Genomic DNA, 14,218 nt, shown 5'->3' on the forward strand with positions numbered 1-14,218 from the left:
CAGATATTTGGATTGATTCTGATGTAGCCAAAAGCGGCATAGCGTATGTCTACTGTGAATGTGTGCACGTGCTACGCGAATGGCTGATGATTGACTGCTGCATGCAAATTACGTGGATGATCTTCACGATGAAGATGGCGGCGAGCACACAACAGCGCGGGGGTCGTGCACCTTTAAAAATGAGGAATAAGGTAACAATGAATCAATGTTTCCATTACTATATGTTTTGTTCGTAGAATGAGAGACCATGGAAAGAAAGTGTTCCTAGTGACCAACAGTGGCTACAACTACACCAAGGTAAAGTAGTTTAATCGATTGCAAGCCAATTTTAGGTCCCCAAATCAATCCTTAGTCTTGCAATCTATTTTAAGTTTGCAATTGATTCCTGGGGCCCGTCTTACAAAGAGTAACGATTGAGCCGAACGACCTCAAATATATGGTAATCCAACGACATCATAATTTTTTTTTTCAGGAAATTTATAGTGTCCTTTTAAACAAAGAGAAGCACACTGAATTTTCAAGAAAACTATTCGAATGTGTGAATATATATTGAACAAACACTTGTATAGGGGTTGACGTTACTGGCTTTCCATAGTTGTGATTGATTTGATCAATCGTAACTCTTTGTAAGACGGGCCCCTAATCTGCTTCATGCATCAACAACTATAAATTGATTTCTTTTTAGTTAAAGGGGAAGTTCACCCTGGCAAAAACTTTATTGTAAAGATAGCAGAAAAAATAATAAAAAAATATTGCCGAAGGTTTGAGAAAAATCCATCAAAGAATAAAAAAGTTATTAGAATTTTAATGATTTGATTTGTGATGTCATATGCAAGCAGCTTTCCTACATACTGTATCGTATGGTAAAATATCAATGAAATTTTATTTTCTTATAAAATTGAAAATGGTTTTTACAGTACCTTCAGTATATCAATAGACCAAATTATTTCACCCCCAATTTCTAAAAAGAAAACAAAAATAAGTCACCACGAACTATTAAAAAATTGAAAGTTATGCATTTTATATTACATAGTATATTGGGAAGCTGCTCATTTGTGATAATGATAATAACTTTTTTCACTGGCGGATCCAGGGGGGGGGGGCAAAGCCAGCCTGGGCTGAAAGTAATTGATTAGATTTTTTTAAACTATAGTTATGCAGATTTTTTTGTTTCATGGCGGAGGGGGACAATATGCGAGCCCCCCCCCCCATGAATGATGGAAATCCAAAAGATAGATATGATACTAGAATTTTTTTTCATTGTTTATTGCTTGAATTATTTTTTGTTGTTGAAGATATGCTTATTTATGTTATCATTGTTAGTCTGTCAATTTCAATATTGAAAATGTTAATAAAATACATCTTAATATTTGTATTTTGTCATTACAGAAAGTGATGAAGTACTTATTCGACTACCCTTATGGGCCTGCAGTAAGTGATCATAGATCATGAACAAATCATTAAATATCAGTTATTATAGTATATTTTTATTATTTATTATCATAATTATTATCATTTATTATTATTATTGTTATTATTATTATTATTTATGAGTATTGTTGTAATTGTGCTGCACTCAACCCAGGTGAGGTGAATGGGTACCCGGTAGGAAGAAATTCCTTTAATGCTTCAGCGACTACATGTATATGGCAGCACAGCTAAAGCCGGGGTAATAATAGTAGCGCTTTGTATACTCAGGCAAAAAGCGCTCAATAAATCCATTTATTATTATTATTATTGCTTTCTCTGGCACACTTGTTAAGAAGAAAGATGTTATTATACTCATCAATTGACATTTACTACAAAGTATTTAAGGTTTGCCAAAATATCTAGATATGTGACAGCTTGACTACAATGGAGTTTTTCAAAACAACAAGCAGTCTGTGATATTAATTATAAACTACTAAAAATCCTTTCATCTGATTGGCTCATAGCAAATTTGTCTTTGAAAATCACTGACAATCACTTGACAAGATGTTTCATAGAACCACTCACCCCCCACAGAAGATTACAATATGTCATGGACAGTATACATCATCAAAATACATGTACATGTATAAAGCAAATAATGCACCAAATGTATATTTGAATTGATATACCCTATCATCTCTCTGCAGCCTGGGACTCCTCACAAGAAGTGGTACCACTACTTTGACATCACCATTGTAGATGCCAAGAAACCAAGCTTCTTTGCCAATGGGACCATCCTAAGACAAGTTGATCTTGTAAGTCATATTATCTGGAGAGTTGCCACCTTTGCACGTTAAAAAACCCACTGCGCTATTTGTATAAGAGTAGGGGGAAACCCTGGTGTAGTGGTCCACCTGCACCCCAGTTTGGAGGAGAGACCTTCGGGTCATAGTGATTCAGTTCACTTTTTACCTTCCAGTCACAGGTGACACCAAACAAATAACAGTAATAATCTCTTCATACCCAGTCCTTCTGGATATTTCTATTCTTTGTTTTCAGTTAAGCATTAGATGAAATAGCACCTCCAGCAGTTTTATTCTGTTGTTTTGAAATATGGACATGCAAGAGCAATTAAATTATCTTTTGTATTTTGTTTTTATAGAATGCAAGTTTAACTACAGGTTGTTATAAAGTATTTAAAGTATTCAATAAACCTGTATTTAATCTGTCTCTCTATGTTTGCGACTTTATAGATTCTTGAACTTATCCAACAGTTATAAGCTCAGCTATTTAGTCTTGTTTTTCCCCTCTCATTTCTTTACTTTCCTCTTCAATGACAATGCTATTTCAGATACCAAATTGAGATATGTATCATGCATTGTCTACACTGATATATACTCTGATATACAATGTAATTTGTTGTATTTTTCACCCAGTTCTTTTTAAAACAAATTTTCATTCTTTGATTCCTTTCATTTTGACCGAATACCGAATAGTATAACATTTTCATTTTCATCCAAATGTTTGAATTGCACCATACATGTATTTTTCCATTTTCTTCATCTCACGCGCACAAACAGGATACAGGTAGTCTGAAGATTGGCAGTCATGTCGGTCGTGCCCAGCAAGGCCAAGTGTACTCTGGAGGCTCCTGCGATGTCATCTGTGAGATGCTCAATGCAAGAGGCAACGATGTCCTCTACATCGGAGACCACATCTTTGGCGATATCCTCAAGTCCAAGAAGGAGAGGGGGTGGAGGACCTTTCTGGTGGTGCCAGAGGTTGCGCAAGAACTCTCGGTCTGGACAGAGAAGCGAAGTAGGTTGTGATGATGATGATGGTGGTAGGAATGAGGATGATGATGATGATGAGAATGATGACGATGATGATGAGGATGGTGGTGGTGAGGATGATGATGGTCTTGATGATGATGATAATGATCATGATGATGATGGTCATGATGATGATGATAATGATCATGATGATGATGATGATGATGGTGGTGGTGATGATGATAATGCTGATGATGATGAGGATGATAATGGTGGTAGTGGTGGTGGTGGTGGTGGTGATGATGATGATGATAAGGATGATGATGATGTTAATGGTGACGATGGTGATGTTAATGGTGACGATGGTGTTGGCAGTGGTAGTAGTGGCAATGACAATGTTATCAATTTATATATGGGATATCATATGATTTCTTAAAAAATGTTGGATAGAGGAGACCTATAAATAAGTTTTAAACAGGAGCATATTACTATTATTTAAAGTTATTGAAATAATAGTGAGGATCACTACAAGGATATATTGATTACAGTAGATGCAGCTCAAATACAGTATGTCATGTTTTGTTTTGTTTATTACAGCATTATTTGAAAAACTTGAGGAGCTTGATGTGGCCTTAGCTGAGCAGTACAAGTAAGTGATTTTCTGATTCTGTTTATGGTATCTTCCATAGGGACTTTGCAGGACAACTCTATTTGCTGGTAAAAGCCAAGCTGGTACATAACCAATTACCTACTAGGAAACATTTTCGTCTAGATTAATCGGTCATAGTGGCTGACGTTATAGACGACAGATATTACTCTCGGGTCTTTTTATCAAAGTGGAGACAGTGGTAGAGTTGGGATTTGAACTCACAACCTTGCGATTATGAGTCCAATTCTCTAACCACTGGACCACATGACCCATAACATTTGGACTGATGTTTTACTGTATCTCCTTCAATACGATATCAACTACTACCTTAACTGATTCTTTTAATCTTGTGCATGTCTTAACTATGTAGTAAAGATGATATCAAGTAGGTGCTATGTCTGAGTGGTCTAACAGGGTTCCCAGCCATCAGGGAAAATTATTTTACTTTTTTCCAGTCAGGGAAAAAATCAGGAAATTTGATAAAAAATACCTCAAATCAGGGAAAATCGATCGGCCAAAAAGTCGAAAGCACGGTAGTCAGTCAGACTCTGTTATATTTTGTTGCATATCAAAACAACATCCATTAAATGACTGGTTATGGTGCTACTAATTAGTTTTGAATTATTGTTTTTGTACTGAAAATGCATGTAATTCACAGCAACAACTTAGAAAACATGCGAAACTGGGAATGGGTCTAAATAATTATCAGAGAATTTTTAAACTTCATCAGGGAAAAATCAGGGAACTTTGTTTTCTTGAAAGGCTGGGAACCCTGTCTAAAATACTCAAATTAACACAAGAAAGCCATGGATTTGATCACACTTTTGCCATTTAGCAGGGCATTTCATCTTCAATATAATGCTCTCATATATCGCATCAATAATAATATTATTTGTATCAGTGTATACACATGCTCAAAACATTATTTTCAATTCAAAACCTCAGCAGTTATTAATCTTCTATTGTGCAAGTACTATCAGTAAAGCAGTATTAAAAGTTGCTCTTTGGCAAGACATTGAAATACATTTGCCACACTCCATCCAGGTGAGATGAATGGGTACTTTGCTGCGGATATCTATTCCTAAAATGGTAGAGCTGCGAGAAAGCCAATCATTGGTTAATTATATCCAAAGTGAACCACATTGTTATCGCCTAAATGTTACTTATGACTAATTCTTAAATTTTTTATCATATTAAGGTCTATTTTAAGGTACATTTATTAGGTTTAGAAGTGCTTGAAGATGTTGTTTCTTGAATGTGTAAATGAATAGGGGCAGTTTAAAGGGCCACATACTGCACATCAGCATAATGATGACATCAGAGCATCCTAGTTAATATCATCTTTACTACATCTTTACCACAGAGTTAAGACATGCATAAGATCAAAATAATAAATTATCAAATTGAAGTTTGATATGTACAATACAAGACCTATTCATTATACTGATGAAGTATGTTTTTGTCATTTTTTGTAGAAATCTTGACAGTGCAACGGAGAAGATTCCAGATATCAGCAAAGTCCGGAAGGCCATGCAGACCATCACGCATGAGATGGACATGTGCCACGGTAAACTAGGCAGTCTTTTCAGGAGTGGTGAGTGATTCTTCCAAGATACATGTACATGTATCTGTGATGTCTACAATTTTGAAAAAAAAGCACCATTTTACCATTAAGAATTCTTCCAGGCCTGCCAACTGCTCCTCCCGTTTTAAAGAATTTTATTAACGGAAAAGAGGAGCACTCCGTTTTTCCATTTATCTAAGATAAAAAATAAATCAGCCCATATAGGTATTTGTGTGGTTGGATATGGGTGTGTGTATGGTTGTAAGAGTAATATAGTTTTTCAACACTTGTACTTCCTCAATGTTTAAATATAAGAATGCTAAGCATGTCTTGATAAAAAAAAAAGTGAGAGAGACACACCCAACATTGAGCTGAAAAATTTGCACAAAGATTTCACAAAGATAAGTAATATGTTATTATACCAAATCTGAATATATGGTCATGTAATCAATAACCTTTCTTTTAAAGACTTTCTCATAAGATAATTGTTTGCTGCCACTGCAACACTTCATACTCTATGATCTACATTTGCAGTGTTTCTTGTTATTGATAAAAAAAATATAACCCTCTGGAAACGCCCTCTCCCTTACATACATGTACATACATGTAGTGAAATTGCGATTTAAAGACATTCACCATGACAGAATTATTTGCTGCAACTATTGTACATCCTTTTACCTTTAAACTTCACAGGATCCAGGCAGACCTTCTTCGCCAGTCAAGTACTACGCTATGCAGATCTCTACTCGTCATCATTCCTTAACTTACTCCATTATCCATTCAGCTATCTATTCAGGGCGCCCCACCAGCTCGTAAGTCTGTATTCCTATCAAAATTGGGCTGTTTCACAGAATCTAAAAAAAAAAATCATGGTTATGTCCAATTTACACATGATATTTAGTGCCTATTCTCATTGATGGCTTCGCAGTGGAGCGGGTCCTTCAGTATGAGTTTGATTTGACCATTGATTTGGTAGCAATTTATCATGATTTTCAAGTCTTTCAATGTCTTTAAAATTCTTTTAAAATTTGAATTTCAGTCCACACATCCATGGAATACTAGGTTTCATCTGATTTAGCATTTATAAAAAAAGGGTAATGTACATGTACCAAAGGATAAATTAAGATTCAATGTGTGCTCAAATTTTGTTTTTCTTAATCTTCATTTCAAAGCAAAATACATTTTTGAAATTTTTTTCACAATGGGATTTCAAATTATTTGTAAATCTTTAGTAAATAAGTTGGCGACTCACACTCCATGAAACTGTGGTCATAGTTCATCAGGTTTATATCAATGCCATGAAAATAGCTCCCATCAAAGTCATATGCTCCAATCATGTATTCTCAACCCTTTGATTACTACCTTGTATTTCCTTTGCCATTTTAGATGCCTCACGAGGCCACCGTCGACCACCACGACCATTACGAAGAGGAACCCCAGGCCATGATGTCGCCTGCGTTGTCGCGGAAGCGGGCGGCCAGCGACGTCACCTCCACGAGCTCCCGCATCCCGAACGGCGAGCAGAGGAGCAAGACGTTCAGCTCCCCCAAGCCTCCCATGATCACCCATGGCCACGACCAGGATGATTGAGGTGTAACATACCGGTATAAGCCACGCCTTATGGGCCACGCCCAATCACTCCATCTCCCATTGCCTCCTGCACTGAGTGCAAGGGGGGGAGCAGAAAGCTGACATATGTCTTCCTACATGTACTCCTTTATACTTTGCCAAGTTATTTTTGACAGGAATGCCCTGGTTTTTTTTAAATGCTCAGTACAATTATTTGCCATTTTTTAACTTGTAAATGTTGCTGCAGTTTGCAATCAGTGTTCGTCGCTACATGAAGAAGAGTTTTTAATGCTGTAATTAAATGGTTGCGTATCTTGTGGTCTAGTTGTGCGAACCTTGATGTTGAGTACATGGTCTTTGTATATCACCAAGAATTAGCAATGATATTATAGCAAATTCTGAATTATATGTGGAAAGGGTATCAACATCATACACACAACCCCCCCCCCCTTTTTTTTTTTAACTTTCCTAACATGCACATATTTTACTGAAGGCAATATTTAAATTTCACTCAATGGTTGGATTTCTCATGTTTTTAAACCATATATCCTTCTATTTGCCCTTTGCCTATATTGTGTGTTGTCCTTGAATCTGGTCGCTGAGTAATTTCTTTAAAGCATGTACAGTACAAGTATTGGGGCATTTCAAGTTTATAACCTAAAGTTTTAGCTTTATATGCCTTTCACTCTGACACCGTTAATGAATTACTGTTTTATAGTGTCTCCTTGCAGCCGTTATTTCTGGACTCTGGTTTTACCACTTTCGAAGCCAATGTCATGTTAACTGAAATATAGATATATTATTAACAGGTAGTATTCTTCAAATACATTGCGCCACTAAAATTATATTGTTTTTTAATTATTTTAGAACTTTGTGGTTTCCTTGAAGTGAGATGATGTATTTGGCAGGCATTTAAGCAGTTAAAGTGCTTTCTCAGAATGTTTGTTAATTTTTAGACGAAAGTTTTATGCTTCAGAGAAAGTTACTTTTCGTTATTTTCTGCTTGTTCCTTTGCTTAATTCTTCATTTTTTCCAGTGGCAAATGTATAATGTATACATTTTTTTTAAAGCATTGTTCCATTTTAAACTGTTATAACCTCTGGAGTACACAAGGAGTAAATTTCTAGCGGGAAATTTGTCATTATTACACTCTCTAGTTGGGAAGGAATGATGCATACATTTTTAACCCTTTTTTATCCAGTTTTAAACTGATATAGCTTTTACCATAAGTTGCAGACCAGTGAGCATAAAGACACATTGAAATAAGTATAAGTTACATGAACACATGCACACATGCACATTCAAGTCATCATTATTTTGGCATTACACACATTGATAATGCACAAACAGCTTCACTGCCAGTGAATTTAAAAAGGCCTTGTCTGTTTTCAGTTCTGTACAATCTGTTCAGGAAATTCTTCTCTTTTTTTATTTACAAAATTTTGTTTTGTAAGTTTCTGGAGAAAACCTCTGTTTTTTATGTACAGTATATATGTCTTATATACATGTAAGTCTCTGTAGATACATGTACATTTAAAACTACATGTATCAAATAGATGAATTATGATACATGTATTGCAGCAAAAGTTGAATTGCTATAATCACATAACTGTCACATTGGAAATATGTTAACAAACTTGAAATTAACATATATATTTTATATTCCTTTTTCTTTAAATGTTTTTTATGAAGGGTTATAGATCTACATGTAAATTATGGTTACCAACTTTAAAAGGTATAAAAGGTAGATGATTACCATAGTATACTTTACGAGGGGTCAGTCAAAGGAGTCTGGATTTCTTAGAAGCGCTGTAATTTGCCAAACTCGCCCTCTCTCTAGTGATTTTCATGTTGCAAATGCTAAGAATGTACATATCTTCATATTTATGTATATCACCTACAATTATAATATGTATATATTATTTGTATGCCAGATTTTATTGGCAGTAAACTCTTCCAAACCTCTACCGTATGTACCCTCATTTTGAAATTCTTTCATTATTGCCAATGATAACTGCAATCAACCATGCACAGTACGCCGAGCTATTGTATTTTACAAGCGGGTCTCTACTTCAGCTCATAATCGTGATATAATCATAGAAATATGTGTGGAAAATATTCCTGTCATACATGTAGTTTGCAATTATTAGATTGATATTGACTATTATTAATACGTTAGGTTTATGTATGTGTATGTGCATACATGCTTGTTCTCATTTAGTGCAGTAAGCACCCAACATTTTGGTTATGGTTTCAATTATCTTCTTCTATTTCATAGGAATACAGAGCTTTCCAATTAATTAAATGGCATTAACTTCCCTACAATGCCAATGACTTTAATTTGTCATTCATGCCGACCGTAGTTTTTATTTACAATTAAAAAAAAAATCATTTGGAGAACTACAGTGAGCAATGGTTTAAAACCTAATGTAGGAATTACCAAATTGCCTGTGAAAATAGTGCTTGATGTTTTCATGAATATGTCGATTTAGACTTTCTAATATTTATATAGTTAAAATTAAACGTTTTAAGTCACAGAGTTATATTAATTGTATTTTACATCACAATAATAAAAATGCTATCTGAAATTTTTGGAGTTTTGCTGCATTACATCTGAACAAACATAATATCAACACTGCAATACATGTATATATCAAATGTAAAAAAAAAATGATGGGGAAAGACAATCTACTTTGATATTGACATCTGTTCATTGAAATAACACCCTTTATTTTAATTTTAAGAGTGTAATATGTGTTGCAATATGTACTTGCATAATAGCATGTGCATGTAGTAGTCAGTCAGTATTTGATATTCTTCATGAATAAACAGTAATTTTGAACCGGGCATAGTTTTTGTAGTAATTCGTTATGCAGTTTTTAAATGTACTTAAGTTTTAGATAGTTGCATGGCATTTTAATTATCCAAGGCATGACATTGATTTCTTTGCTTAGCCTGCATATTTGAATAACTCTAAATGATTGGTGCTAAGCAAAATGATTGTACAGATTTGTGGTGGTATTTAAATTGATGTACATTTGTATTCTGAGATGGGTACTGTGTATGTGTGTGATTTCACAACAGTTTGCTTCTGCACTTTTTCCCCTCCCCTCTCCTAGTCCCTACCCCTACCCCTCTTGATCTCCCCCTCTCCCCTTCTCTTTCTCTCTTCCTCCTCTCCCCTTCTATCTCTCCCTTCCCCTCTCTTTATCTTTACCCCCCTCTTAAAAAGTTTTTAGTTCCCTTTTCCCCATTCATTCACCCTTTTTTAGGTAGTAAACTTTTCAACAGACACTAACCCATATCCTATTCCCATATATCCCATAATGCAATCTTTGGGGTTTTTTTATTCTTTGACCATATCGTGAGGCAGCATTCAGAGAATTTGATTCTCTTTCTACATTGTAATTTAAATTTCATGATGAAATCTTGGTTGCTTTTGGCCCGTTTCCTAATAAAGTGTAATCTTGTTGTGATTTCTTGTTCTTTACCCATGAGTTGTACTTTTAATACTGTTTTTACCAGTATGTAAGTTAAGTGTCCTTAAGTTGGCACTTAAATTATTGAAATTCTTATACCTGTTGTTTACTCTCTGTAGAAAAAATGTAGATACACTTTTAAGAAACAACCAAAAAAGGAAAAAAAATGATATAGATTAGAGGAAAATATTATGTGTATTATACATAGGTAGTTAGATGTACATGTAGTTAGATGTTATATTATACTCTATTTGCCAGAAGACAATGATATTTAGTCCAATTTTGAAATGTTTCAAAATTGGGAAACATGTCTGTTCATACAGATTTACGTAACTTGTTATCCTTATGATATATGTGATTCACCATTATCATCTTATATACATGTATATGTACAACTCTCATGGTATATTATTTTGTAATATATCTGTAGTTTATTTTCTCTGAATATTTTTCGCAGGGATCTCGTGATTATAGAATAATTTTGAAAGATAAGATGTTTATTTTCAATAGTATTTATTTGTATATATTTGATGGCATGGTAGAACAGAAATTTAAACAGTTTATTTTTTTTCAGAAAAGGAGTTCATAAATCTGTTGTGTATCAAACATCTTCTCAGATCATTACCATTGTTTTCTTAATTCAATCCAGCATTGCAACGAGTATGCTTACCCCAACATCATAGTAGTATTATATAATTTCCCTTGTTGAGACCATGGTTAGAATGAAGGCTTGAAAGATGCCAACAGAAAGTAAAGAAAATTCACAAAAGATATTTAAACTAGTTGGGGTTTACTGTGGACTATGTAGAGTCCTTTTACACTTCATTCAAGCATGCATTTAGTACCAGTTGCTAAGAGGGGACAATTTTTTACAAACTATTTGCATAGTCCATGGTTTGTGACCCTAGTTTAAACCTTTCGTAAAATATGGTCCATTATGTACTGTTTTTCTTGTTATGACACATTTTCCTCTTTTCTTCAAACTTTAAATCATTTCAAAACAACTATTATGATACGTACAGGTATGACATACATGTACATGTACATAAAAAAGTCATTTTTTCTCACTTTAGGGGAATATTTACCCGTTTCACTAAGGAACATGAAGTTCATTTTATAATGGATGACCATGTTAAAGGTCAAGTTCACCTCAGAAAAAATATTGATTTGTATCAATAAGAGAAAAATCAAACAAGTATGAATGATGCCATTATCCCTGGATTTACATACCAGCCAGGATGTGCATAACTGTTTTATGAAATTAAGCAAAACTTTTAATAATGTCATATCTTTCTAATTATACATCTGATTTTGATGAAAATTGTCATGTGTAGTACATGTACATGTTGGATTTTTCTCTTTTTATTCAAATCACTTTTTTTTTTTTTGGGGGGGGGGTGAACTTGCCCTTTAAAAGGTTGCACTTTAATCTGTAAAGTTCTTAAAGTCACTCGTAGTCTCCTAATCTTGTTTAATTATGCAGAGGGAGAAATGGTGTGTGACCTTTAGTTTTTCAGCCTACCATTCAAAGTGTAGTGCATACTTCATAACAGCATACTGTATATACTGAGATGGTGACATCAAAATGTAAAAAACCTGCCATTGCTCTATGAAATGAGATACACGTTTTGCACTCCAGGGAATTAAATCTAAATTTTTGGCATTTACTTCCCTCATCAAATGTCTGATTCTCATTAAAATGTGCATTCCAGTGTGTACATTCAAATGAGGAATATTGATTTTTACGCAATGGTAATGTGATTTAGAATGGGATTATGAAACAAATTGGCTCTGCCTCATTGAACATAGACATTTTTTTTTCACTTGTGGGCCCTGTCTTACAAAGAGTTGTGATCGACCTCAACTATTAGAATCCATCAATGTCATAATTTGCCATATAGGAATTGTGCAAAATGTCCCATTTGAAGCAAAGACGGGCACACTGTTTTCATGCGTGTACGTGTGTACATCATATTCAGGAAATATTTTGATCGGATGTATGCATTTTAGATGGAGGCATTGCCGGCTTTCCGTAGTTGTGCTTGATCAGATCAATTGCAACTCTTTGTGAGACAGGGCTCCGGTGGAACCTTGGAACATCGCGATTTCTCTGCTCTATTGCAACATTGAGTATAAGAGGTTAACGATTTGCATTGTCTTATGTTCGGTTATCAATGTTTTCGTTAAGTCCGATTGTTGTTAACTTAGAACAAAGAAGAATTACAGTGAGATCATTAAATTAAAAGATAATTGCATCAAAACTGTTTGGTATTCTGTTCATATAAGTTTCTGATCTAATCCGTGAATTTAAAACAAAGTAGATTAAACTTATTATTGTGTAATCTTGTAAAATACACATGCAGATGAAAACAAAATTATATATTTATTTTTTACAAAACGATGCTGCAATCCTAATACAGTCGTAAGAATCACATGCAATTTATTAGCAATTTTATTTTCATGTGCATGAGCCAGATTTTGCTGGCATTCAGTGTTCTTAATTAAGTCATGTCTATTATTCTGTTAATAAATCACTCTTTATAATTGTTGCTGATGTTAATGTAAGTTAAGATAATAAAGCCCATGTTAAACAAACAAAAAATTAACTTCAGATTAGTGATAAGTCACAGGGTAGGGGCTAATTTTTGCCATTGAGCATTCTCTGTAATAAATGCAATCAAACATTTAAAAAAATAAGTTCCACGCTCAATCAATAAATATTCTGTAAAAGAATGCTAGTAAAGCATCAAAATTATTTGTTTAATATATTTTTGGCCTTGCAAAAGAACAGAGGACCTTGAATGTCAATTAGAATAAGCCATCCATCGGTTTAATCGATTTAATGATTTTCTCCTTCAACCATCTAGTCATGCTATTGTTGCAGGTCATTAGTATACATTGTGTTATTGTTTCCGCAATTTAATAAAGAAATTAAACCAATACCCCTCCCTCCCTCTGCTCTTATCAAAAGGATATTCCAAATATTTATAAAATGATAATAAAGACATGCCTGTCAAGAAGGTAGACCCTGACACCTTCATTTATTAGCTATGACAGGTATTTAAAAAAAAAAATGGAAGCAACTAATTTTGAAGTCACGAGGGATTTTGACATAAAAATGATTATCTTAACATCTTTTGTCTGTTATACATGTATTTGTTTTGGTGATTGGATGGAAAGATGGCGGAGTTCGCAAGCCGGTTTTGTCAGAGAACAATATGGTGCGGATTGATTAATAACCAAAAGATGTCAAGATTATGGTGTAAGGATGTGAAGTGTTGAAGTTCACTGTGTTAGATTTATTTTTTCATGAAATCTCATATTTTCTCATTGAATAGACGTCATGGGATCATGATAATCTCAATGTCATAAGGTTTGAGGTAACAAACGTACTTGTATACATATTTTTCATTTGTAATCCCATCTTTAATCATTCCATTTACTGTCCATTTATACATGTAACCCCTTCAGCTCGATATTTCAATTTGCTTATATTATTTTATAAACTTCATTTCGAAATATGTAGTTAATATATTTGATTATACTTTGTTAGATATGTTGCATGTGTCAGTTGTAATTAGAAGATAGATTTATCTTGTTTTATGTTATCTATGAAATATTTCAATATGTTTTTGTAAAATTGTAGTCAGTACATTATATCCATGTACGTGTATGTATAAAGTACCATGTTGATGTTCTTACTCATATGATTAATAGGAACTTATAATAAGATTCTTGATGGCAGTCCAAAGTTTGTTGGATTTTATACAAAAGG

General features: G+C 34.0%; 1 protein-coding gene across 6 annotated transcripts in view; it reads left to right on the top strand.

Moving 5' to 3' along the window:
• Positions 1-11,483, top strand: part of LOC129272280 (cytosolic purine 5'-nucleotidase-like) — a 40,625-nt gene extending 29,142 nt beyond the window's left edge. For all 6 annotated transcript variants that reach the window (XM_064107985.1, XM_064107983.1, XM_064107984.1 and 3 more), the window contains 8 exons: positions 237-297; positions 1,390-1,431; positions 2,118-2,225; positions 2,991-3,228; positions 3,780-3,831; positions 5,307-5,425; positions 6,089-6,207; positions 6,782-11,483. In XM_064107985.1, coding sequence (XP_063964055.1) covers positions 237-297; positions 1,390-1,431; positions 2,118-2,225; positions 2,991-3,228; positions 3,780-3,831; positions 5,307-5,425; positions 6,089-6,207; positions 6,782-6,985 — 943 coding nt within the window. In that variant the 3' untranslated portion in view covers positions 6,986-11,483. The remainder of the gene's footprint in view (positions 1-236; positions 298-1,389; positions 1,432-2,117; positions 2,226-2,990; positions 3,229-3,779; positions 3,832-5,306; positions 5,426-6,088; positions 6,208-6,781) is intronic.
• Positions 11,484-14,218: the final 2,735 nt, after the last annotated feature.

Source organism: Lytechinus pictus, chromosome 12, assembly GCF_037042905.1.
Source record: "Lytechinus pictus isolate F3 Inbred chromosome 12, Lp3.0, whole genome shotgun sequence".
In the NCBI taxonomy this organism is placed as follows: domain Eukaryota; kingdom Metazoa; phylum Echinodermata; class Echinoidea; order Temnopleuroida; family Toxopneustidae; genus Lytechinus; species Lytechinus pictus.